This window comes from Canis lupus, chromosome 34, assembly GCF_011100685.1.
Source record: "Canis lupus familiaris isolate Mischka breed German Shepherd chromosome 34, alternate assembly UU_Cfam_GSD_1.0, whole genome shotgun sequence".
In the NCBI taxonomy this organism is placed as follows: Eukaryota; Metazoa; Chordata; class Mammalia; order Carnivora; family Canidae; genus Canis; species Canis lupus.
In genome coordinates this window covers 12,855,370-12,882,847 of record NC_049255.1, presented here as the reverse complement: position 1 = coordinate 12,882,847, position 27,478 = coordinate 12,855,370, and the positions used below count along the sequence as shown (strand labels likewise).

The 27,478-nt window shown below is 40.3% G+C and overlaps 1 protein-coding gene and 1 long non-coding RNA gene across 4 annotated transcripts; one reads left to right on the top strand and one right to left on the bottom strand.

Moving 5' to 3' along the window:
* Positions 1 to 589: 589 nt before the first annotated feature.
* On the bottom strand, positions 590 to 4,235 carry LOC111093910. The gene is made up of 5 exons (XR_005383748.1): positions 3,678 to 4,235; positions 2,928 to 2,983; positions 2,470 to 2,545; positions 1,434 to 1,492; positions 590 to 688 (listed from the first exon to the last, which is right to left on the bottom strand). It is a non-coding gene; the product is annotated as an uncharacterized LOC111093910 (long non-coding RNA).
* KCNMB3 (potassium calcium-activated channel subfamily M regulatory beta subunit 3) lies at positions 3,705 to 26,834 on the top strand. 3 transcript variants are annotated; one of them, XM_038583408.1, is made up of 4 exons: positions 3,705 to 4,121; positions 20,736 to 20,927; positions 24,961 to 25,159; positions 26,293 to 26,834. In XM_038583408.1, the coding sequence occupies exons 1-4, from the start codon at positions 4,060 to 4,062 to the stop codon at positions 26,689 to 26,691; spliced, it is 852 nt and encodes a 283-aa protein (XP_038439336.1). In that variant the 5' UTR covers positions 3,705 to 4,059; the 3' UTR covers positions 26,692 to 26,834. The 3 variants fall into 3 exon arrangements, with proteins under 3 accessions (XP_038439336.1, XP_038439338.1, XP_038439337.1); XM_038583410.1 differs by lacking the exon at positions 3,705 to 4,121 and adding an exon at positions 18,559 to 18,966; XM_038583409.1 differs by lacking the exon at positions 3,705 to 4,121 and adding an exon at positions 19,139 to 19,255.
* The last annotated feature ends 644 nt before the right edge of the window (positions 26,835 to 27,478 follow it).

Sequence of the window (27,478 nt, the reverse complement as noted above, 5' to 3'; positions counted from 1 at the left end):
AGAAATAAAAATAGCAAAAAACAAAACAAACAACTTCTAGTTAATTGATAATTCTAATTGAGTTCTTGTGAACAAAGTTATTCTATGATTTGTAAGGTTGTATTAGAATTAATGAAGAGATATCGCTTGCCAAGAAATGGAGACTTGGTCAAGTCAGGAACGAGAATTTAACTGAAAGTCATTAGGACACTCCCAATACCTAGCAAAAGCAATGAACATCCTATCTGTGTGAATATCTGGCCACCAACATTCCTGGGCAAACATTAGAAACAAGACACATATCCCTAGCCACTAACTGGGGACCTTTTCCCTTATTGTTGTGGTTTTGTGATTTGGGGCAAGTTACGTGGCCTCTCTAGGCCTGTGGCCTCACCTGCAGGGATATGTGAAGGTGCTCTTCAGGTCATGTGACTGAGCAAATGATGTTTCCAAAGTCCTGAGCACAATGCCTAGTGCAGGGTTACTCAGGGGCCTGTTATTATTATTTCCAGGATATGTGGGGGTAAGGGTGGGTGGTTGGTTCTCTTCTTTCTAGGTGAATGGGGCCACTCAGGAGTTCATGTGGAGTATTCTTACCTTATTGTAACTCCAGGAGAGGAGATCACATTTTCTTGCAAACAAAGTTACGGTTTCATAGATTTTATTGGATCTCAAAAATGGAAAGTACATTGAATCATCTGCTCCAATCCTGTATTGAAGAATAAGCTGTGATTTGGGACTAGAAACAGTGTTTAATTTTCTAAAGTAGGCCTCCAAGACCTATTTAACCCATCATTTGACCTGGGGTTTTCCAAAGCATGAAAGTAGGACCACTTGTATTAGAATCTTACAAGGAGCTTTTTAAAATGCAGGTTCCTGGGTCCTACACCTAAACTGTTTTATCAGAATCTCTAGAGATTGGGCCTGGGAACCTGCATTTCACAGCAGGCCACACTTGAAATCAAGTACCACTCATGTAATGATCAGTACCTTGATTGACAATATTATAAAGTATGCCCAAACCCAGTATCACCCGAAGACTTGGTCATGGTAGATCTGAAATAGGACCATACATCCAGGGCTATTGAACTATCTGACAGTTTTGGCTACTGTTTCTGTTAATTTCTGCTTCAATTATCCAATGAGTTGTCTCTATGCCAGGATAAGCTCAGTCCTGTGGCTCTTGTGAAATTGCATAAGTCAGTGTGGCTCTCTGCTCTTGCAAAAGACCAAGAAATGAATGAATACATGTAAAACTTTAGAACAGAACTGAGCTCATACTAAGTGTTCAAAAAAATGTTAGTCATTAGTATTATCTCTCATTAGAGCAGCAAGAGCATCTGCAGAGAAGTGATGCTGGTTTCTTAGACATGAACTTAAATCTTAGGATCAGTGTCCATTTGATAGCAAAAATAGTTGGAGACAGTCATTAAGATAAAGGAAATGGAACATACCATTAAGACTCCCTAAGTGCATGGCACAGATCGTACTCCCTTGTTTTTGTTGTTTTTACCTGTGAAGAGAACGTAAGATCAGATATGGTTTTACTTTACAGTTTAAATTGTTCTTTGCATCAGCAGAAACGACTCATTTTGGGATGATAGTTCAGTTGGGGATTTATTTATTCTCCTACTCACAAATACACAAGAACACACAAGTACATAGGTTATTGTGAATACTTTTTAGGTTATGGTAAATTATTTGTGCCATATCTGAATTTGAAAAGAGAGATACAGTGTTCATGAACATGGAGAATTTCAGCCACAAAAGAATTCTTAGCTGAAATAGGTAGTGTGTAATTGAGAGAATGTGAAAAAGAATGAGGAAGTAGTTTCTCCAGCATGATGAAAGGGGAAGGTGGTTCTTTTTCCCTTGAGCAAAGCATTCATTAAATGCAAAAGAAAATTACTATGGACTTTTGAGCCAGGAATCCATGATGCCAGCATTTTGCAACAACATCCCCTTTCATCTACAGATCTCACAACAGTTATGGACACTAATTAAGTCTCACCATACTCATACAATTCACTCTGAGTTTTCTTTACTTCCTTTTTACTGAGGAATACCAGGGCAGCAAATGCTTAAAGGGTTTTTAAAAGTTACAAAGCTGGGATTTGAATCCAGTACCCAAAGCTTTTGACCCAGAGAGGAAGGGGACCCATGTGGTGGGTTTGACAGTTGACTCATAGTTGATTTTTTTGGGAGCAGGAAGTGATCTCCAGCAACTCTGAGAGGAAGGAGTAAGCCAGGAGCTCAGGGAGGGCCTAGAGGATCAAGAGTGGGGACCAGAGATCCTGATGTACAGCGAAGGCACATGTACCTGGTGTCTCTGACCATCACACCCCTTCTGCCTCACTTGCCATGTTCCTGAACAGACACATTGGGATTGCAATTCATACTGACTAGTCTAGATTTTTGAGACTGTGAGTGAAGCATGTGTGTGCCAGAGGGGAGTGGTCTGGTATTGGTGGGCAGAGGTGAGTCACTTACCAAGGGAAGCAGCAGTAGGAGGGAAATCAAAGGGCAACAGGTTATGTTACTCCCTCTCACTTGTCATCTTGGCCCTCTTTAAAAAGGAAGAGAAAACAAAGCACAGACTAAGTCTGAGATCAATCTCACATGGCCAATTATGACATATTCAGGTCCTGACTTGTCCAGGACCCAAAATAAATATCTGGGTCTATCAGAACTGTTGAATGGAGGCCAAGAGTAATTTGAAATAACTTACCTTCTCTCTCTCTCTCCTTCCCCTCTCAATATGAGTGTTTAAAGTTCAGGAATGAGTAGTTTCACTTAAGTGGAATAAGAATCAGAAAGGGAGGATGACCAGAAAGCCCCAGGAAAGGCAGATGCAAGTCCTAGGAGCTAAGTAGGAATCTCACAGGCTCAAACAGTATTATATTTCTGAGACTGAATCAAATGTGTAAAAATAGTAGCAAATTACTTACCTCTTCAAAGAAAGCTACACACGAAATTGTAGGGGAATTTATTAGCACATCTAAATCTGAAACAGAAAGGTTATATATTTACAAGGCTAAGTTGCAAATAGGCAGAAGAGAGAAAAAAAGTTTAGTTGCTTTAGTTTTTATTCCAAATCATATCAGTTCATTAGAAACAAATAGTTTATAAAAGGCTTAGTCTATAACTCTAAGAGAAAAATAATACAAGTCAGGAGTATATCCATGTAGATATATATATCTTTCTTCAAGTAATATTAAAATAGTTACAAGTAGCAGTTAACCTGGCTATATTACAGACAAGCTCATGCTTGCATTCTTTCTCACACTGATCTTTTGGAAAAGGGTAAGATAATATTACCTTCACCAAGAACATATGGCAAAAGTGGTCTCTCTGACATTCTCTAATCCACATTATGACAGAAACTGATATTCGTGTTTTGAGAGTACTGAAAGATCTCCAATGTCTTTTGGGTTATCAAAGAAAGATAAAATGATACTTGATACAGTCCTTTAAAACTGTGATCTAGTTTTAATGGTGAGTTATTTAATGGCCCTTGAAATTTTGGGAAATCCCATATGGTATAAAAGCGAATTCTCTTGATCGGAACATGCAATTAACTGGAAAATCCATTCTCTTAAGCTTGCACTGCAACAGACGATTTGCAAAAAAAAAGGGAAACATGGTCAGGGCAAAACATTTCCTCTTTTTAGAAACGTTGAACTGAGAATGTCCCTCACCAATTACATAGGGTCCCCTGGGCCTCCGCGTTGCACCAGCGGTGAGGTCTCTATGGCAATGCCCCCGGCTGCTGAAGCGGAACACAGGTGACGAGGCGAAGGCGGACGCAGGTGCGAGGACTCCGAGGGGAGAAGGCCCCGCAGGCTCTTCTTGAGCGTCCGGGACCCACGGCCTGCGGGGCCCGCCGGCCTCGCCCTCCCGCCTGTCCCGGGTCCCGGGTCCCGCCCTGCACCTCCCGAGGCTGCCCCGGCGCCAGGGTGCTGCGCCGGGACTGGGGCTCCTCTGGGGCCCCGCTTCCGTCGCTGCGTCAGCTCCCCTCTCGCGCCCTCAGAGGCGAGGACTCAGGTGAAAGGAGCCCGTTTTGTCCAGCCCCCTGGTCTCATGCAGCCGTTCAGCGTCCCCGTTCAGATTACACTCCAGGGTGGCCGGCGGCGCCAGGGGAGGTAAGTCCCCGGCACACTCTGCCGTGCGCAGGCAGGGGCTGGAAGAGCGGCCTCGCAGGGTGCCCACCTGCCGCGCCCCGGGGGACCCTGCGCGGCCTCCCCGGGGGCGCGGACGTCGGGGGTTGGAGCCTTCCTTGCTGGCTTCCTCCTCCATTTGGCTTGCAAATTCTCGAAAGCAGGAACCGCTTTTTTTTTTTTTTAAGACTCACCGGTGGTTCCAGGCACTAGAACACGGCCCAGAACGTGTTCGGTGCTCAGTCGCTCTCTCTTGGTTGAACGAAGGGTCGAGGAAATTACCACCGGCATTTGACACACACCCCCCCCCCCCCCCCCGGTGAAGCACGCTTGGGTCTTGGAGTCACAGGCCTGGATTCGAGTCTCAGTTCCACCCCGAAACTAGCTGCGTGACTCTGGGCAAGTCAGATAACCTGTCTGCCTCCTCCCCCCCCCCCTTTTTTTTATTTTAAAGATTTTATTTATTCATCATGGGGGTGGGGGGCAGAGACACAGGAGGAGGGAGAAGCAGGCTCCATGCAGGGAGCCCGACGCGGGACTCGATCCTGGGTCTCCAGGACCACGCCCTGGGCCAAAGGCAGGCGCCAACCCGCTGAGCCACCCAGGGATCTCCTGTCTCCTCCCTTTGTCCATAAAGAGGGAATAGGAAACGGTATCTATGTGCCTTAGCGGACTTTCTACGTACTACTGTCCATGCTATGCCATCCTCCCCCCCCCCCCCCCCATTTTAACCATTGTTATTAACCATCCACTGTACTCCTTAAGGGAGGAAGTGAGACAGGCTATCTTTTTTTTTTTAATTTTTTTTTTTTTAGAGTTCAATTTGCCAACATATCACATAACACCCAGTGCTCATCCCGCCAAGTGCCCCCCTCAGTGCCCATCACCCAGTCACCCCCGCCCACCTCCCCTTCCACTACCCCTTGTTCATTTCCCAGAGTTAGGTGAGACAGGCTACATTAAGGACCCTTTTTTCTCTCTAGAGGAATAAAACACAGTGGGGCTGAGAGCCTTAAGTGAAGCCCCAGTCCTTCTGTCTGCTTCTGGGTTTGGGTTGGAGGGGTGCTCAGAACTGGGCAGCAAAACTGAGAAAAGAGAAATGCCTAAGGGTGTTTGAGGAATAGAATATTAAAAGCTGGCCAGGGGTACATTTCTCAGCCAAGTTCACACACTCTATCTGGAAATGTGGGTGGTTTGTTAGTGGCTTCCGTGGAGTTGGGAGCTAAGTGAAGGCAGTAAAGACCGCCGTGGTCACCGCGTTATCCACCTCCATCATCCTGTACCGACACACCTGGCACCTGAGAGAGAAGGAAGGAATGTGAGACAGAGGGGTTAGGCGGGGGTGAGGGTCAGAGGAGGAAGACGCAGACCGAGGGGGAAGAGAGGCAAAAACACTTCTCTCCTAGAAATGCACTGATGCTTTTGTGAAAAGACAATTAAAGCAGAATTACTCTCTGGCAGAAGGTCAAATGACGAACATGCGAGGGAACACGTTTAATTAACTAGATAGGAGAGCAGTTGTTCCCCCCAAAGCCACACAGTCTCCCATTTTCATTGCTGAGACGCACAGTTGGATTATTGCTCTTGCCTCTTGCTGAACTCGATGAACCATGCTGACTTTACTCAACCTCATTTGCTGTTTCAAAAGAAGTTGTTAAATAATTTTGTAATTAAAAAATAGAAGGCTGGAAATAATTACCCAAATCTCCCTCTGTAACACAAACAAATTACAGGGAAATACTAATTCAACATGCCAGTGAGACGAGTGTCAGGTGAATCGCCAAGCTTTGATGAACAGCAGCATCTTTCTAAGGAGCGCTTCTTGACAAGTTGCAGTGTTGGCGGGAGAGGCTGCCGGCATCTGCAGGGATCACAGCCAGATGAGCTCGTTCAAGCTCTTTGAAATCAAGTTTGCCTGAGGCTAAGCCAGAAGGTGTCTGTAGCAATGTGTGCGAGAAGGCTGGTGGGAAAGTCAATTCTATCTGCAGGGAAGCAACAGAAGGGGGTGGGTACTGCCTCCACTATGAATAAAACATCTCCAGGTAACACACTGGTCGGAAGTGAAAATATATTGCTGGCAAAAAGGAATAAAAATGCTGTTCACTCATCTCACTGGCTAGAGAGCAAAATTAGATCATTCGGAAATGCTTTGAGGTCCCGGGATGAAAGGCGCTTATAAATACCACAAAGTTAATTACAGGGACCTTTATGGTCTCAGAAAACTGGAAAAAACCCAATATTCAACAATAAGGAAATAGGTAAGGATTTTATGGCATATCCAATGGATGGAATATATTATGTGGCCAAAAGAAGGGTTACTCACGACATAAGAATTGCTCACGACATAAGAAAGGGCTTATTACGTTAGGTGAAAAGAAGATTAAAAAAAAAAAAACCCTCTATATCCAGAATGAGCTCATCCTATTTAAAATAATACAGAGGAGGGGAATAACTCAGCAAGTGAACAGAAATGATCTCTTAAGTGTTAGAATTGTGTGTGATTTTTGTTCTCTTCTGTAGACTTTTCCACATTTTTTGAGTTTCATAATCTGAGCATTAAAAAAGTACATTACTTTAACAAATCCCTTGGACATTTGTTGAGGCCTTCTTTATGGCTTGGTTTGTGGGTAGGTCTCACAACTGTTCCTTATATGTTTGAGAAGAATATACACTCTGTAGGGGACAATATTCTACATTATCATTTAGATAAAAAGCCTGTTACTGTGCTCAAATCTATTTCAAATCAAATTATCTGGTTGAGCTAATCAGTTACTGAGGGAGGATGCAAAAATATCTCCTCAGTTGTTGGTGGATTTTGTCTATTTCTTCCTATAGTTCTGTCAGTGAGGCAATGCTATTAGGTATGTATATTGCTAGCTCTTCTAGATGATTCTTTAATCAATATTAGCACCTTCTTTATTTCTAAAATACTTTTTTTAAAATTTTTATTTATTTATGATAGTCACACACACACACACACACACACACACACACACAGAGGCAGAGACATAGGCAGAGGGAGAAGCAGGCTCCATGCACCGGGAACCCGACGTGGGATTCGATCCCGGGTCTCCAGGATCACGCCCTGGGCCAAAGGCAGGCGCCAAACCGCTGCGCCACCCAGGGATCCCCTAAAATACTTTTTGACCTGAAGGTGCATATCAGCTTGCTTTTCATTAGACTTTCCTGACAAACTTCAGCCTTTTACATCTGCATGTTTCATGTGATTTCTCTCAGCACATAGACAACTCTAATTTCTTACTATTGTGGTCGGAAAAGATACTTGATATGATCTCAATCTTTTTGAATTTATTGACACTTGTTTTGTGGCCTAATGTATGATTCATCCTGGAGAATGTTCCACGTGCACTTGAGAAGAATGTGTATTCTACTGCTTTTGGATGTATGTTCTAAATATATCTATTAAGTCCATTTGGTCTAATGTGTTGTTTAAGGCCAATGTTCCCCTACTGATTTTCTGTCTGAATGATCTAGCCATTGATATAAGTGGGGTGTCAAAGTCTTCTACTACTATTTTATTGCTGCCATTTTTTTTCCTTTTTAGGTCTATTAATATTCACCTTATTTTAGTGCTCCTATGTTGGATGCATATATATATTTATAAATGTTCTATCTTCTTACTGCATTGACCCCTTTATCATTATGTAGTGCTCCTTTTTGTCTGTCATTACAATCTTTGTTTTAAAGTTTACTTTGTCTGATATGAATATAGCTACAACAGCTTTCTTTTTATTCCTATTTGCATGGAATGTCTTTTTCTGCCCCCTACTTTCAGTCTGTGTGTCCTTACTTTTGAAGTGAGTCTCTTGGAGGCAGTATATAGATGGATCTTGCTTTTTTTTCCTTCCCCATACAGGCACTCAGTATTGATTAGAGAATTTAGTATGTTTCCACTTAAATTAATTATTGATAAGTGTGTACTTATTGCCATGCTATTTTTTGTCTTGTTTTATTTTTAAATATGATGATTCATTCTCTGAGCACTTCGTGGGCACCTTAATGATACAAGTAAAATGATCACATGATCCAACAATTCCCCCATTAGTGCAAATCCAAGAAAAATTCTCATGTGGACAATGTTACCTCTCATCCTCTAGGGGTTCCTTCCCCAAACTGGGGAGGTTTCGCACGTGTATATACTGAATCCTTGGAAGCGATATGGGGCACATCTGCAGGGTTTTCTCTCTGCAAAACTCTCCCATCGGATATTCTGTCCTGTGAGCTCCAGCCATCGTGATTTTCCTGGACTCTCAGGTCTGTCTTCTCAACTCAGGGAGTCACTAGGCTCTGCTGGGTTGCCCCTCACCACCCCATACCATAGCCTGGAAACTCTCTCAAGGCAAGAAGATGGGCAGGTACTGATTTACTATCTCACAGGATCACTATCCTTTCACTGACTGATGTCCAGTGTCTTGAAAAATCATCATTCCACATCATTCCACAAACATCCACTACATCATTCCACACATGGTGTACTTTTTGGTTGTTTCAGATAGAAAGGCAAATCCAATCCCTATTATGCCATCTTCACAGAGCAAGCTCATTTGATGAAATGCAATGTTGCCATTTTAATAAATGAACTAGATTAATAATTACATTTTACAGATTGCCTTCCATCTTGAAACAATCTTGATTGAGACTTTTAAATTTGGAGAATAATATATTCTGTCTGGAACTTTTAGCATAGTTGGGAAATACACTTATTATATATATATATATATATATATATATATACTGAAATATATACTATATATATACTATATATATTATATATATACTAAAAAAAATATATATATATATATTTTTTTGAGAGAGAGTGAGGAGGGAAGAGGACAGGGAGAGAGAGAATCATGGGCAGGCTCCATACTTAGTGCAGAGCTGACTGTGGCGATCAGTCTCATGACCCAAGATTATGACTTGAGCTGAAATCAAGAGTCAGACAATTAACTGACTGAACCACACAGGTGTTCCTCCTGTATATTGATGTTACATACTGAAGACATGAAAGTATGGCTAGGAAAAGCCCAAATCAGTGTGAGGTTGGTGGTGTCTGAATGGGAAGAGACTTAGGGTTCAGGACCAGGAGGAAGTAAAATAAGGGCTTGAACTTTATCTACAATGTCTTATTTTTTTAAATAGAAAATATAAAACAAATATGTAAAAATGCCAGTGTACTAGCATTACTTAAATTCTTTTTTTACATTTGTTTTTATTGAAGTTCGATTTGCCAACACATAACACCCAGTGGTCATTCCATCAAGTGCCCTCCTCTGTGCCTGTCACCTAGTTACCCCAGCCCCCCGCCCACCTCCCCTTCCACAACCCTTTGTTCATTTCCCAGAGTTAGGAGTCTCCCATGGTTTGTCTCCCTCTCTAATTTTTCCCACTCAGTTCCCATCCTTTCCCTTATAATCCCTTTCAGTACATCTGTATCTTTGGGGTAAATACCCAGTAGTGCAATTGCTGGGTCATATGGTAGCTCTCTTTTTTAGCTCTTTTATTTTTTATTTATTTTTATTTTTATTTTTTTCTTTTTTAGCTCTTTGAGGAACCTCCACACAGTTTTCCAGAGTGGCTGCACCAGTTTGCATTCCTATCAACAGTGCAATAGGGTTACCCCGTCTCTACATCCTCACCAACATTTGTTGTTTCCTGTCTTGCTAATTTTCAACATTCTCTTTGGTGGGAGGTGGTATCTCATTATGGTTTCGATTTGTATGTCCCTGATGGTAAATGGTGTGGAGCATTTTCTCACGTGCTTATTGGCCATGTGTGGGTCTTCTTTGGAAATTTTGTGTTCATGTCCTTTGCCCATTTCATGATTGGATTGTTTGTTTCTTGGGTGTTGAGCTTGATAAGTTCTTTATAGATCTTGGATACTAGCTCTTTATCTGATATGTCATTTGCAAATATCTTCTCCCATTCTGCAGTCTGTCTTTTAGTTTTGTTGACTGTTTCTTTTGCTGTGAAGAAGCTTTTTATCCTGATTAAGTCCTAATAGTTCATTTTTGCTTTTGTTTCCTTTGCCTTCATAGATATTTCTTGCAAGAAGTTACTGTGGCCAAGTTCAAAAAGGTTGTTGCTTGTGTTCTCTAGGATTTTGAAGGATATTGTCTCACATTTAGATCTTTCAACCGTTTTGAGTGTAAGAGTCTGGTGTAAGGGAATGGCCTAGTTTTATTCTTCTGCACGTGGCTGTCTAATTTTCCCAACACCAATGATTGAAGAGACTGTCCTTTGCCCAGTGGATATTCTTTCCTGCTTTGTTGAATATTAGTTGACAGAGATGCAAGAGTGGTTCATTGAGGGGCCATTTCTGTGTTCTCTATTCTGTTCCCTTGATCTGTGTGTCTGTGTTTGTGCCAGAACGACACTGTCTTGATGATCACAGCTTTGTAGTACAGCTTGAAATCTGGCATTGTGATGCCCCCGGCATTGGTTTTCTTTTTCAATATTTCTCTGGCTATTCGAGGTCTTTTCTGATTCCACACAAATCTTAAGATTATTTGTAACAATTCTGTGAAGAAAGTCCATCATATTTTGATAGGGATTGCACTGAATGTGTAAATTGTCCTGGTTAACAGACATTTTCGCAATATTAATTCTTCCAATCCATGAGGATGGAATGTTTTTCCATCTCGTTAAGTCTTCCTCAATTACTTTCAGAAGTGTTCTGTAATTTTTAGGGTATAGATTCTTTCTTCTTTGGTTAGGTTTATTCATAGGTATATTAAGGTTTTGGGTGCAATTGTAAATGGGATTGACTCCTTAATTTCTCTTTCTTCAGTCTCATTGTTAGTGTATAGAAATGCCACTGATTTCTGTGCATTGATTTTGTATCCTGCCACATTGCTGAATTGCTGTATGAGTTCTAGGAATCTTGGGGTGGAGTCTTTTGGGTTTTCTATATATAGTATCATGTCATCTGCGAAGAGGGAGAGTTTGACTTCTTCTTTGCCAATTTGAATGCGTTTTGTTCCCTTTTGTTGTCTGATTGCTGAGGCTAGGACTTCTAGTACTATGTTGAATAGCAGTGGTGAGAGTGGACATCCCTGTCCTGTTCCTGATCTTAGGGGAAGGGCTCTCAGTTTTTCCCCATTGAGAATGATATTTGCTGTGGGCTTTTAATAAATGGCTTTAAAGATGCTGAGGAATGTTCCCTCTATTCCTAACTCCGAAGAGTTTTGATCAGGAATGGATGCTGTATTTTCTCAAATGCTTTCTCTGTATTTATTGAGAAGATCATATGGTTTTTCTCTTGTTTTTTCTCTTGTTGATATAATCTATCATGTTGATTGTTTTATGAGTGTTGAACCACCCTTGCATCCTGGGGATAAATCCCACTTGGTCATGGTGAATTCTCTTCTTAATGTACTATTGGATCCTATTGGCTAGATCTTGGTGAGAATTTTTGCATTTGTGTTCATCAGGGATATTGGTCTATGATTTTCCTTTTTGGTGGGGTCTATGTCTGGTTTTGGGATCAAGGTAATGCTGGCCTCATAAAATGAGTTTGGAAGTATTCTGTCCATTTCTATCCTTCGGAACAGCTTTAGTAGAATAGGAATTGTTTCTTCTCCTTTTTTTTAAAAGATTTTATTTATTTATTTATTCATGAGAGACAGAGAGAGAGAGAGAGAGAGAGAGAGAGAGAGAGAGGCAGAGACAAAGGCAGAGGGAGAAGTAGGCTCCATGCAGGGAGCCCGATGTGGGTCTTGATCCCGGGTCTCCAGGATCATGCCCTGGGCTGAAGGCGACGCTAAACTGCTGAGCCAACCGGGCTGCCCAAATTGTTTCTTCTTTAAACATTTGATAGAATTCCTCTAGGAAGCCATCTGGCCCTGGACTTTTGTGTCTTGGGAGGTGTTGGATGACTGCCTTAATTTCCTTGCTGGTTATTGGCCTGTTCAGGTTTTCTATTTCTTCCTGTTCCAGTTTTGGTAATTTGTGGTTTTCCAGAAATGCATCTATTTCTTTTAGATTGCTTAATTTATTGGCATATAGCTGCTCATAATACGTTTTTTAAATGGTTTGTATTTCCTTGGTATTGGTTGTGATCTCTCCTCTTTCATTCATAATTTTATTAACTTGAGTCTTTTTTCTTTTTAATAAGGCTGGCTAGGGGTTTATCTATCTTATTAGTTTTTTCAAAGAAGCAACTCCTGGTTTTGTTGATCTGTTCTACAGTTCTCCTGATCTCTATCTATATCATTAAGTTCTGCTTGAGTCTAGTATCTCTCTTCTGCTTTGTTTAGCCTTTACTTGCTGTTCTTTCTCCAATTCCTTTAGGTGTGAGCTTAGCTTGTGTATTTAAGTTTTTCCAATTTTTTGAGGGAGACTTGTATTGTGATGTATTTCCCTCCTAGGACCCCTTTTGCTGTATCTCAAAGATTTTGAATGGTTGTATCTTCATTTTCATTAGTTTCCATGAATCTTTTTAATTTTTCTCTAATTTCCTGGTTGACCCATTCATCTTTTAGTAGGATGCTCTTTAACTGCCATGTGTTTGAGTTTCTTCCAAATGTTTTCTTGTGATTGAGTTCTAGTTTCAAACCATTGTAGTCTGAAAATATGCAGGGGACAATCTCAATCTTTTGGGATCAGTTGAGACCTGATTTGTGACCCAGTATGTGGTCTATTCTGGAGTAAGTTCCATGTGCACTTAAGAAGAATGTGTATTCAGTTGCATTCGGATGGAAAGTTGGGTATATATTTGTGAAATTTATTTGACCCAGTGTATAATTTAAGGCCCTTGTTTCTTTGGTGATGTTCTGCTTAGAAAATCTGTCATTTGCTGAAAGGGCCGTGTTGAAGTCTCCTGCTATTAGTGTATGATTATCCAAGTATGTCTTTACTTTGGTTATTAATTGATTGATATACTTGGTAGCTCCCACATTATGGACATCAATATTCATGATTGTTAGGCCTTCTTGTTGGATAGACCCTTTAAGTATGATATACTGCCCCTCTTCATTTCTTACTACAGTCTTTGGTATAAACTTTAATTTACATGATATGATGATTGCTACCCCAGCTTTCTTTTGAGGACCATTTGAATGGTAAATGAGTCTCGACCTCTTCATTTTCAGGCTGGAGGTGTCCTTAGGTCTAAAATGAGTCTTGTAGACAGCAAATGGATGGGTCTTGCTTTTTTACCCAGTCTGATACCCTGTATCTTTTGATGGGATCATTTAGCCCATTCACATTCAGAGTAACTGTTGAAAGATATAAATTTAGTGTCATCGTATTACCTAATCAGTCTCTGGTTTTGTGGATTGTTTCTTTGGGCTCCCTTTTTCTTTTACAGGGTCCCCCTTAATATTTCTTGTAGAGCCAGTTTGGTGGTCACATATTCTTTCCGTTTCTGCCTATCCTGGAAGGTCTTTATCTCTCCTTCTATTCTGAATGACAGCCTTGCTGGATAAAATATTCTTGGCTGCATGTTCTTCTCATTTATGACCCTGTATATATCATGCCAGCCCTTTCTGGCCTGCCAGGTCTCTGTGGAGAGGCCTGCTGTTAATCTGAGATTTCTCCCCATATAAGTTAAGAATCACTTGTCTCATGCTACTTTAAGAATTTTCTCTTTATCTTTGAAATTTGCTTGTTTCACTATTAAATGTCGAGGTATGAAACAGATTTTATTGATTTTCAGGGGTGGTCCTGTCTATCTCTTGGTTTGAATGCCTGTTTCCTTCCCCAGATTTGGGAAGTTCTCAGCTATGATTTGTTCAAATATACTTTGGAGTCCTTTCTCCCTCTCAGCCTTTTCTGGAATCCCAATTAGATGTATATTCTTCCTTCTCAGGCTATCATTTATTTCCCTAGGCCTTTCCTCATGGGCTCTTAATTGTTTTCCTCTTTTTCCTCACCTTCCTTCCTACCATCAGCTTGTCTTCTATGTCACCCACTCTCTCCTCCCCCTCATTAACCCTAGCAGTTAGGACATCCAGTTTGGATTGCATCTCATTTAATATATTTTTAATTTTGGCCTGATTAGATCTCAATTCTGCAGTAATAATGTCTCTGGCATCATTTACACTTTTTTTCAGAGCCACCAGTAGCTGTGTAATTGTCCTTCTGAATTGAATTTCTGACATTGTATTTAAATCCAAATTCTGTAACTCTGTGGCAGAGAGTATTGCTTCTGGTTCTTTCTTTTGTGGCGAATTCTTCCTCCTAGCCATTTTGTCCAGTGCAGAGTAGCTGTATGAGTGGGCTGAGTCAAAAATATCAACCATGACCTAAGTAAAATACACCCTAGAGGATTCTGAAGAGGTCAGAGACCAGAAAATAAAAGAAAAAGAGAAACAGAAGAAAATAAAACAAAAGGACCAGTAAAGTGAAAAACAAATTTTAAAACAAAATAGTAAAAAGAAGAAGCCAAAAACCAAAAACAAAGAAGAAGAAAAAAGAAAAGAAAGTAAAGAAAAGAGAAAGAAAAATAAAGGGGAGATGGTGGTGGTGAGGAAGTGGTAGTGGAGAAAGAATATAGTCTACCTGAGGGGTTCTAGAGGGTGATCCTCTTGGTTCTGAGTGTATTTTGTCCTGTATGTTAGAAGATGCTCAATCCCAAATTTATACAAACCAGCAATACTTATATAAAGCCCCAACATTGACCACAAAAAAGATGGGGGTGGAATGGGAAGGAAGAGAGAATATAATCTCACAAAATGAACCGGTAGGGTATTCCACTTGGTTCTGATTGTATGTTGGTCATGTTTTAGAAGGTACCAGCTCCACCACTGTAAAACAAAATGAGGCAGAAGAAACAAAAAACAAATACCTGTATCTCATATATCTACCAAAATTAAATTGAATACGTTGAAGGGAATCCAGAAGTAAAAAAATAAATCTAAGACATGTAATTGTAGAAGTATGAAAGTCAAAAAAGAAAAAACTTCAAAATGAAGGGTTGGTAAAATATTGTAGTTAAGGTGGGAAAAGAGAAAAAATATTGGAAATTTTTAGTCTGATATAAAAATGAGCCATAATGGAGAAAGAAAGAAAGAAGGAAGGAAAGAAAGAAAAAGAAAGAAAGAAAGAAAGAAAGAAAGAAAGAAAGAAAGAAAGAAGAAAGAAAGAAAAAAAAGAAAAAAAGAAAGGACCCTCTAGTTCTTTTATACTATTTTCCCTCAGTTCTGGAGCTTTCCAGTGCTGCTTGGTCAAAAACTTGCTCTTCCTCTGCTATTCCAGCTGGTCTTCTGGGGGAGGCGGTGCTGTGCTGATTCTCAGGTGTGTGCCTGGGTGGAGATGCCCCACCCCTTGCTGGGTGCTGGGCTCAGTGTGACCTGTTTACCCCGTGAGGCCTCTGTTCCCTGGTGGGCCCACCCCTCCCAGGCATGAGGTGAAACAAGGTGGAATGACAACAATGGTGGCAGCCATATTTCCAGCTCTGGAGTCAGCTCCCTGAGTGTGACTACCCACAGGCCCCAGTCCGTACTGGTCTAAATGCTCCCAGCAGCTGGCACTGTTCCCAGGGGTGCTGCTCTGCACAGCTTGGGGGTGCCCATGGCAGGAGAGTTACCACTGTCCTATGCTCCCCCCCACTTCCTTTTGTCCCAGGGGACAGGATTGCCGGCTGTGTCTGATTGGTCCCCTGGGATCCAGGGCCCTGTCCCACTGGACCCACGCTCCCAGGGGCAATGACTCTGGAAGGGAACGGAGCACAGTTACCTCCATCAGGAGCTGCTGTCTGACTGACTGGCTTCTCCCAATTGCCTCCAGGGGACTGCGGTGCTCCAACCCTTTACCGAGATCGACCTGTGGTTTGTGGTGAGCTTTCCCTTGAGTGCCCTTCCTGTTATAGTGACTCTGGGAATCTTGAGGCTTCACTGCCCCTCCTGCGGTTCTGCCCGATTTCCCTGCTGAGCTGTTTTCCATCCCGGAACACTCCTTTGCAGATTTTTAAAGTTCCTGCTTCTCTAGGGTGGGCCTTTCCTCTCGCAGCTTGGCTTTAGCCCGGGCTCCTTGCAGTGCCCCTCCCCCACTTTATTCTTTTTTATTTTTTTCCCACCTTCCTACCTTGTTAGAAGCCAAAACTTTTCTCTCTGTAGCGTTCCAGCTGGTCTCTCTTTAAATCTCAGGTCAAATTCATAGGTGTTCAGGATGTTCTGAAAATTATCTAGGTAAGTGTGTGGGGCCAGAGGAGTTGAGGACCCTACTCTTCTGCCATCTTGCCCCTCCCTCCCTCCCTCCCTCCCTCCCTATTGCCATGTTGTTAATTGTTTCCTGGCCGTTTTTGTAGTTCTTCTCTTTTTCTCATCCCTTGTATTTTGATGACTTTCTTTAGTGTTGTGTTTAGATTCCTTTCTCATTTGTATGTGTGTGTATTTACCATCTGTTTTTGCTTTGTGGTTGCTATGTGGTTCACATATATCATCTTATGTATATAACAGTTGATTTTAAGCAACTTAAATTTGAACACATTCCAAAACTACATTTTTTACTCCCTTCTCTGGAGCTATTTTATGTTTTCCATGTCACATTTTCCATGTTTTATTTTATGTATCTCAACTAATTATTATAGATTTAGTTAATTTTACTACTTTATAAGTGGCTAATTCACTACCTTTACTATATATTTACCTGTTCTAGTGAGAGTTTTTATTTTCTATGTTTTCTTATCAATTAGTGCCATTTCTTTTCAGCTGAAAGAAATCTCTTTAACATTTTTTGTAAGGTCAGTTTAGGATTGATGTACTTCTTTAGCTTTTGATTATGTGGCAAACTTTTTATATCTCCTTCAGTCCTGAATGATAACCTTGCTGGATAGTGTATTCATGTTTTTTTTTTTTTTCTTTCAACATTTTGAAAATGTCAGGCCACTCTCTTCTGGCCTGCAAAGTTTCTGCTGAGAAATCTACTGTTAGCCTTATGGGGTTTCCTCTGTACAAAACAATTTGTTTTTCTCTTGCTGCTTTAAGATTCACTCTTTACTTTGACCTTCTGACATTTTAATTATAATGTGTCTTATTGTGGATCTCTTTGGATTTATCTTTTATGGAACTCTCTGGGCTTCCTAGAGTTGGAGGTCTGTTTCCGTCCCTAGGTTACAGAGGTTTTCAGAAATTATTTCTTCAGATAACTTTTCTGCCACATTTTCTCTTCTCATTTTGGGACCCCCTATAATGTGAATGCTATTTTACTTGATGTTGGTCCCTTAAGTTGTCTTAATTTTTAAAAATTCCTTTTTCTGGGGATGCCTGGGTGGCTCAGCGGTTTAGTGCCTGCCTTTGGCCCAGGTCGTGATCCTGGAGTTCTGATCCGGTCCCACATCTGGCTCCCTGCATGGAGCCTGCTTCTCCCTCTGCCTGTGTCTCTGCCTCTGTGCCTCTCATGAATAAATAAATAAAATCTTTTAAAAATTAAAATAAAATTCCTTTTCCTGTTTTGCTGCTCTGTCAGAGTGAGTTTTATTGTTTTGTCTTCCAGTTTGCTGATGTCTTCTGTTTTATTCAGTTTGCTATTGAACTCCTTACTGTGTATTCTGCAGTTCAGTTATTATGTTCTTCAGTTCTGTGATATCTGCTTAGTGCTTCCTTGTAATTTCTCTCTCTTTGTTGAATTCTCACCATGTTCATTCATCCTTCTCCTGAGTTTGATGAACATCTTTATAACCACTATTTTGAATTCTTTATTAGGTAGATTACTTATATATTTTTCTGAGGTTTTGTCCTGTTTTTTTCATTTGGAACATATTTCTTTTTTCCCTCATTTTGCTTGACTCTTTTTCTATGTATTGGGCAAAATAGCTCCTTCTCTCAGTCTTGAAGGAATGGCCTTGGGTAGGAAAGGAATCTTCTAATTCACCCTTTTTCCTAACTCTTGGTTGTCACTCAAAGCTTTATAGTTGTCTAAACTGCTTGACTTTTTCTGTATGTGTCCCAGCTGCTGAGGGTATGTCAAGACCTGTCAGTATTCCAAGGGGGAGGAATTTCATTTAGTCCCTAGTTTAAGGTTGATTGGAAGCCAGACCCTCAGGCAACAACTGTAAAAGTATGCAAATATATACAGTCTTCTGGGGCTGCAATTGGAAACCTAGCTGGCCTTTATACCAGGTGATCTAAAGGTGTTTTCTGGATGAGAATTGCAAAAACGGGCTCCAGACAAGTGTAAGGCTCCTTCTGGGAGGTCTTATTGAGCTGAAGCAGGACCAAGAGGGTGTGTAACGATTGTGTATCCCTGCTTATGTTCTCTGGGAGTGCTTCCTTAGCCTCTAGATGTATGGCAAATCTGAAGCCTGTACTTCGGGCTGAAGCTCCAGGCTAAGTAAATAGGCCTTTTTCAGAGGCAGATTGTGTGTTTCAGTCTGCTATCTGTGCATTGCTCTGGAGGTGGTGGCCTGCTAAGAACTGTCTTTCCAATTGTTACATTCCGTGGAACTCAGGAACACCAGTGTCTTTGCCACCAGGGTCAGGTGATCAAAGGTTGTCTCCTGTGTGGATGCTGTCCATGCACACTGAAATTGTGCCCATTGTATATCAACAAGTATAATCGGATCTATTAAATCAATCTTTTGAAAGTGCCAGAGAGACATCATAATAAGCTTCTTCATGCACTGATTCCATGGACATCTTACACTCGACCTCCAGGATGACTTACAATATGAAGCAACTAAAGTCCAGTTTCAGAACATAAGGGAAAAGACAGTGTATTGGGTATTGGAAACTTACAAAATATCCAAATCTTACTTTATGGCTAAAATCTTAGTCTCTCATATTTGTTGACAAATTATAAAATGTACTGCCTCAAATTTCATTAACAAAGTTTTCTCCCTGCCCATTCTCTGAGGGTGGGATCATAGCAGGTGAGTGAAATATCAAATGAGATTAAAAATCTCCAAACCAGGTTCTTGATTCCTGGTATAATAAAGTAGTACTAATGAGGGAATGTTGCCATCCTCTGAGGCCAGTGCTTCCCAGTAGGGTTCCTAGAAAATCCTAGATTCCTTGACATTCCCCTCATTGTCTTTGAATTCTGAAGATGTTGCCAGGGAGAAAAGGAGAGAAAGGAGAAGGATGTGGGATAAATAATATATACTTTTGAAAAAATATATATACTTTTGGAAGAAAACAACTAGCAATTCCCTTGACAAGGTTTTTGTTTAGTTTTAAATTTTAGTAAGCCTTATATGCAGTTTGATGGTGTTTGAGTTTCTACAATTATAACTGCATTTGTTTGTCTTAAGATTTTGTTAAGACTCTTAAAGCAGAAATTCCTCTGCGACCCAAATGCCTACTGAGCAAGGAACAGCAAATCAATGACATTGACTACAGGAAGTGGTGGGACTATGTCAAGTTGGAGAATGCATGCTGGTCCATAGGGGCAGCCTCTGCTTGGCTTGGCCAGCTGTTCATAGGCAGGAGTGTGGGCCTTATGATTTTTTCAAAAGTCAGAAATCAGCACTTTAATGAGAAACTTCATGATTTTTAAAGTGTTAGAAATTAATCCCACATTAAAAAAACACAGAGAAGGTCAAATTAAACAGGTCTGTGGGCTGGATGCTGTCCATAGGTCACCAGTTAGCAACATTTGTTTTGGACTTTACTGTTCACTGGACCCTCATCGTGAGATAAGTTATCATATCCTTTGCTGGTACAGAGCAGAGAGAAGAAGAAAAATGTAGGGCGATTTACACAGAGCTGTGAGTGAACAGAGAGGAAGAGAAGAGGGGTGAGAGAAGAGAAGACAGCAGTGAAGTCTTCATTATTCTGAATGGATTGGCTATGGGGCACCAAGTCCCCTGGTAAATACGCTGCCTTTCCATGCAAAGAATAATATAAAGAACAAATCAAATCCTATTTCCGGATGCTGTTAATTCTGCTTTACAAGTGTTGAACCACCCTTGCATCCCGGGGATAAATCCCACTTGGTCATGGTGAATAATCTTCTTAATGTACTGTTGGATTCTATTGACTAGATCTTGGTGAGAATTTTTGCATCTGTGTTCATCAGGGATATTGGTCTATAATTGGATGCTGTTAATTCTGAATCTGAACTTTCTGAGTCATTCTTTACATATGGAACTCATTAAAGAATGTAAAAATTGGGCAGCCCGGGTGGCTCAGTGGTTTAGCGCTGCCTTCGGCCCAGGGCGTGATCCTGGAGACCCGGGATCGGGTCCCACGTCGGGCACCCTGCATGGAGCCTGCTTCTCTCTCTGCCTGTGTCTCTCATGAATAGATAAAATCTTAAAAAAAAAGAATATAAAAATTATTTTTAGGGGGAATATGTAATATCTCTGACAGATAAGCAAGTTCATAACACCTATTTACATAACAAATGAAAACTACTTATAGGTAATTCTTTTCTAGTCCTCAAACAGATCTCTAAAGACTTCCTATTGTTATATGTAAAAAATATTATGTTATAATATTTAATAACACATAATTTTAGCTTGTTTAGGTGGACTTTTTACCAAGCCCTGAACATGGGATTTCATTGTGTTGCTCTGAACCTGTTCACTATCCTCAGGTGGATGGCAAATGGGATCATCCCTCCACCCACCATGGGTTGGTAAATATTTCCATTTCTTTATTAGCTTATTGAAATATCTTCTTCCTACTTCCTCCAAAGGACAGCCTTCACTGCCTCAGGGAAGAATAGGAATATAGACCACCATGATGGAGACCTACCAGATGTGCACAAAAAGCTGCCGCCCAGTGCTGGAGAGGACCGAGCCATGCTGCTAGGGTTCGCAATGATGGGCTTCTCAGTCCTCATGTTCTTTTTGCTTGGAATAACTATCCTAAAGCCTTTCTTGCTCAGGTAAGAAACAGAAAAAGGAGACTCAGAATTTTCAATTCAGATCAAGCACAATGGTAGAGAAGAGGAGACTGGCTTTGGCTTCTTCAGCTCTCCTGATCATTGTCTAAAGAAAGCTGAATCACCTGTTTGTCTCTCAGTGCTGGGAGGCAGTTGGGTGTGGAGGACGGGATGGTAAGAAAATAGGAGATATTTCTTTGCCACTACCCCTCTTCATTCTGAAAAATACTTTCAACAACTAATCCATAAATTAGATATGCATTTAGGTAAGAAATTCTTCCTTTAACAAGCAGATACCACAGGGAATGGTTAATTTAAGTCTTTTACATGAGCACAATAAAAGTTATTTAAGTCTGAGTTTTTTGAGTTTGACAATGTCTATCTAGCACATAGTAGTTGCTCAATAAATATTAGTTTCCTCCTTCTGTTTTCATTGGTTTCCTTATTAAATACATCTAATAACCATTATCATTTATTAAACATATACTATATGCCAAAATAGACTATGTTTTATCCTATTTAAGTCTATAGCAAAACTGATGGTAGCATTATTTTATCATTTAAATTTTCCTTTTATAAATGAGAAAGCTGAGACTCAGAAAAGCCAAGTAACTTGCCCAAGGTCACTTAGCAGTAAAGAACCTGCCTATCATTTTGATAGAAGACTCCTTGCCTCCTAATACTTAAATGAAGTTAGCAGCATTTGAGGGGGGCAGGAATGAGAGATCTCATTAGGGCAGGGGAAGAGCTCTTTAATTTTGGAGGTGGCTTATACAATATGGGTTACTTTGAGGGAGGGCAGTACTGAGTAGGGGAAAAGCAAGGGACACAAAAGTAATAGATGGCCAGGGGACTGGGCAGAGGGAGGCCTAGGAGTTCAGTGAAGAGAAAGGGTCATAGGATGGGCAGTAGGTGACCTGTTTTGTTATTTATCGGATTCTTCTCTTGCCATTCCTAAGTTACCATTATTAGGGCAATAATGTGGCAGTCACCATTGCTACAGCACACAGTGCCACTATTAGAAGGGCCCAGGAGAACTGTCCCCCTACGTATTAGTCCCAGGAGAATATGTTCTGCTTCTGATCAACCAGTCTTTTGTTCTTTTTTTTTTATAAATTTATTTTTATTGGTGTTCAATTTGCCAACATGTAGAATAACACCCAGTGCTCATCCTATCAAGTGCCCACCTCAGTGTCCGTCACCCAGTCACCCCCACCCCCCACCCATCTCCTCTTCCACCACCCCTACTTCATTTCCCAGAGTTAGGAGTCTTTCAGGTTCTGTCTCCCTTTCTGATATTTACCACTCATTTTTTCTCCTTTCCCCTTTATTCCCTTTCACTATTTTTTATATTCCCCAAATGAATGAGACCATATAATGTTTGTCCTTCTCTGATTGACTTATTTCACTCAGCATAATACCTTCCAGTTCCATCCACGTTGAAGCAAATGGCTGAGTAATATTCCATTGTATACATCCAGCCTTTTATTCTTGGACACCAAAAATCCTATATGTGGTTGTATTTCCTTACAACCAATTGCTTTGGCTACTAGGAAGATCAGAGCCAAATTTGTGGCCCAGTTCTCACAATTGTAAGGGATCTTATGGTCTTCAGGTTACATGATTGTACCTTACTCTTGACTTCTAGCTCTCTCTCTCTCTCTATATATATGTATATATAGACTTAGACTTGTCCTTATATATATATATTTACTATATATATAATTACTCCATTATATAATTACTATATATAATTACTATAAATATATATAACTACTCCATTTTATATAGATAATATAACATATAATATACATATATATATATATATATATATATATATATTTCTGTATATCTATCTACCTAGCTAGTTAGCTGCATTACACATATCTATGTAAGCTGAATAAATTGTGTGTATGTGTGTGTGCACGTGTGTGCAGGTCCAGGTCAGATTATTTTTTAAATGTGATAATTTGGGAAGTGGTTTGAGGATACATTCTGCAACCTGACATGAAACTGTTGCTTGTATTTAAATTTCACTTTCCTAAGCATTTCCTAAGCATTTCTGCAAATTGTTTGCTTAAAGTAATTAAGTGAATGCTGAAGAGTGGTGCATTCTCATCTGTCTCTTGCCTTGTGATCTTGTGCCACTTCAGGGAGTGGTTTTGCTCCATTGAAGGTGGCCTGAATAGCTCATACCTGTCCCCACTCCCTTAGATTCTCATCAAATGAGGTATTTTGCCTATTTGTAGACAAATAGACAAACAGTGTGTGTCTATTGAAAGAACATGCTAATGTTTTCAGCTCTAAATGCATCCCTGGTTCTACTTGAGAGGCCTGGTCCGGTCCTTGTGCATAGGAAAAAACGTTCTGTTCTCCATATTGGAACTTTCTGAAATCTTCAAGGAAAGTTCAACCATATTCAGTTCAGCCCTCAGTTAGGATTCAGAGAGCTTAAGTTTTAACACAGGCAAACAAGCAACTCTAAAGTATCATTTTAAGATGCTTAGTGTAAATAAGTACAGAATTTAATTTTGTGAAAAAGCAGGCTAGTGTTAAACCTGTGGAAGGAACCTTATTTTCCATGTTTGTATTTTCACTTGTCCAACATTTTATCATATTTAGGCTGCATCCAGTGATTTTTTTTAATGCCCTGGCCTTGAGATTATTTTAAACTGTACTGTGTCCCAAGTTTATTATGTTAATAAAGAAAAATGCTTACCTATGGCCAATGATCCTAATGGGAGTGCAATGTGAACCTAGTTTCAATGAGGCTTTTCAAACATTGACTTTAGAATTTGCTGATCTCATTTGTGTTTAAGTCACCAGGAGATCAATACAAGGATCCACCTAGGTGTGTGAGGGTACCTGAGGAGCTGGCTGTATGTTCAATCAAGCATTTCCTCTCACCTTCATTTACTTTATCTTAGACTTGTCCTCTAATACTTTCCTATATATTTGTTTTTTCAACACTACCACAAAAATCTTCATGGGCAGGAATTTTGTCTACCACTTCTCATAGCACCTAGAACATTCTGTGTATGTAGTACATGTGCAAATTCTTAAGAAATGTTTTCCAAGTAAAACTTAATTCAGTGTAACACTTATTGAGCCTCTACTATGTGGGAGGCATGGTGTTTCATGCTTTGAGGAACATAAAGATGAATGTAGCTCCTGACTTTAAGGAACTTGATAGCAAAAACAGTAAGTTTTCTAATGAGAATTCCTTCTTTGATTTGTATTTGGCTCTTTGGAAGTAGAGTGAGTAAATGGAACTGTACCTTGTTACTAGAATTATGGAGGCTATATTGACTAAGGGCCACATTGACTGTGGTTGGACCTCTTCGAAAGGGACATTTTTGTCAGGACAGGCCAACGGGTACATCTTGAGATGACGAGGCATGAAAGAGGATGAGATTCCTGAGTATGTGGTTACAGTAATATTTGTCAAAGCATGGTTTACAAATACCTGCATCTTAAATACTGCTAAATATAGATTCTTGGGTTTGAACTCAGAGCAACTGAGCCCAAATCTCTGGGAGTTAAGCCATAGAATTCACAAATTCTTCACTCTAACAAACTTGGGCGAGTGATTCTGAAGTTTGAAAACCATTGATCTAAGGGTTGGTGTGGCAAGAAATATGTGCGGAGGATAATAATTGAAATGAAACTTAGCAATTTGCTATTTATCCCCTTTCTCAATGTTCTCCATGTTCCCTAATCATTATGTACCTTCTGTAATGGTTCTACATTACCTTGAAATAAACAAATGCCTTAGGTTATCACATTAGAAATATAAAACTATGGGCACCTGAGTGGCTCAGTCAATTGAGCATTTGATTCTTTCATTTGATCATGGTTCAGGTCATGATCTTGGGGTTGTGAGATCGAACCCTGTATCAGGTTCCACACTGGGCAGGGAGTCGGCTTGAGATTCTCTCTCCCTTTCCCTCTGCCCTTCTCTCTCTCTTAGAAAAAGAAAGAAATATTAAAACTAAATTTGTAGAGAGTGAAGATCATTATTTTTTTCCAATTAAAGCACTCAGAGAGAAGAATCAAACTGTACCGTCATCCGCACTCATATCATGGATGACTGGATGGACTGTGCTTTTATCTGTGGTGTGGATTGCCGGGGCGAGGGGAAGTACCCATGTCTTCAGGTGTTTGTGAACCTCACCCATTCAGGTCAGAAAGCTCTCCTACACTATAATGAAGAGGCTGTCCAGATAAATTCCAAGGTAATGTAAAGTTCATGTAGTTAAAGAGTTCTAATTATAGCCCCCTTTCCATGCCAGACTGTCTCCAGCAGAGTGCAGTACCTGGGACCATCTCTGGGAATAAATCTGTTTCCCTCCAGTGAATGCCTCTATAGTGGTCTAATCAGGATAAATAAAGCTAAAAACATTCTTGGAGGTAAAATCAGGGTACATAGAATGGAAAGGAATGATTCCAATTTCACAAACTAGTGTCTGACATTTATAGGCTGAGCCAGTGAACAGTCATTTGGGGGCAGTCTTACTTTTAGAGGTCCCACTCCCTATCATATCAAAAATGTTAAAATATACTTACAATCCATCTTAAATCAAGTAAACAATTTTTCTTATCAAAGAAATTAAAGGAATATTATAATTCTGAGTTTAATAGGTTGCTTGATTGGTTCATATGATGTATAGTATACATTTACACCTAACTATGAAAGTTAGGTTGCATTAGATTAGTTGACATGCTATACTTTGTTGTCTTTACTTAGGTACTAATCAGTCTTATGATTTGTTTTGTTTTGGATGCAATAATTTTTAAAGTCTCAAACGTTTCTGTAGGACCTAAGCACAGTGCTCTCAGTGCCTAGTGGATATGCTTTAAAAAAAAAAAAATCACCAGCTGACAGATCCCTTCTTCACTGGTTCTGTCTGCCAGGAACCAAAGCCTATGTAGGATCCCTCTCTGTGGGCCTAGGGCAAAGCCTCAACATGCTATCTTTTAGGGGAAGATTTTACTATGGGAAATCAAGATAAATATGCTAGAGGCATTAATAGGTGTTGAAAGCATATAGTGATCTCAATAGACATTTGTTGAATGGATAGAGACTGAGTGCCTGTATGTGGAGGGAGCGTGGTCCTTATGAGGCTGGTCACTGCATCTTCTGCAATGTCTGTATTCTAAGAATTTTTCCCCACATTTCTGCTTTATGCCTGGAAATGGCTCTTTCACTCTGTGCCCTCCTGCCCACTCTTCATGAGCTCTGCAACAGGTTTCATCATTGAAACTCTCCAGTAATAGCTTCAGTTTTAAGGTCTTTCTGAATTAAAGCTGTTGTTTAAATGTGTGGTCTTTCAGTGTCCTCATCTTCCTTCCTCTTCCATATTCCTAGTGCTTTTACACACCCAAGTGCCACCGAGACAGGAATGATTTGCTCACCAGCGCTCTGGACATAAAGGAGTTCTTCGATCACAAAAATGGGACCCCCTTTACATGCTTCTACAGCCCAGACAACCAATCTGAAGATGTCATTCTCATAAAAAAGTATGACCAAATGGTTCTCTTCCACTGTTTATTTTGGCCTACGCTGACTCTGCTAGGTGGTGCCCTGATTGTTGGCATGGTGAGATTAACACAGTACCTGTCCCTACTGTGTGAAAAATATAGTGCTGCACACAGAGATGAGGTGGGTGGCAAAGTACCTTATGTGGAACAGCATCAATTCAAACTGTGGAGTGTGGGGAGGAGCAAAGCAAGGAGCAGAGAGATCTTAAGATGGTGGCCAGATTAAAGTCTTGGCCTATGGATGCTTGGTGCTTTTTGCCTCTGAGGACCTAATGACGCCACTTGCAGACTAACCATGTTAGAGGCAATTCAAACATTTAAAAAGTCTCATTATGTATTCTAGTTTTTCTATAAATACATACAAACTCACTCTCTTTTCTAGCCTAAATTTCTTTCCACGTGCATCAAGGCAGCGCTTTTTGTTCCTACATGGCAACATGAGCTCCAGGTAGCTATGCTTTATCTTATTTTGGCTTTAGTGGAACTCACTGGTGTGGGATAAATGATGAGGGTATCTACCTATTGAGTACTGAACAAGCAGCCTAGTTCTCTGCAGCAGAGTTTACATCAAAACATTTTTCAAAAAAAATTAGTAACGAGCAAGTCATTCACTGTTAGGAAGATTGTAATCTGGTAATTCCAAAAAATGTGGACCTACCATTTTTTGGAATGGTGGACCTCACCATTCATGATAAAGGAGGAAAGCCCCTGCCTAGCAAATTCACTAAGTTTAGAGCTATTCATACTTAACCTTGCCATGTACGATGTAATTTTGCTTTCAGCAACATTTTTCTAGTTAATTATGCTTTCCATAGCTAATCTTATTCTTTGTGCACATCCTGGTGGGAGTGGGAGAGATGGCCAGAAATGTGAAGCAGGGAGAAGCTGTACTGAATGGAATTTAAGATTCATGTCAGATGATTCGCATTGTAGAGAAGTCCCACGTGGATAGTCAGCAAATGTCCGTACCTTAATTAATGACTCAACCATGGTTATTAACTAATGAATGTCAA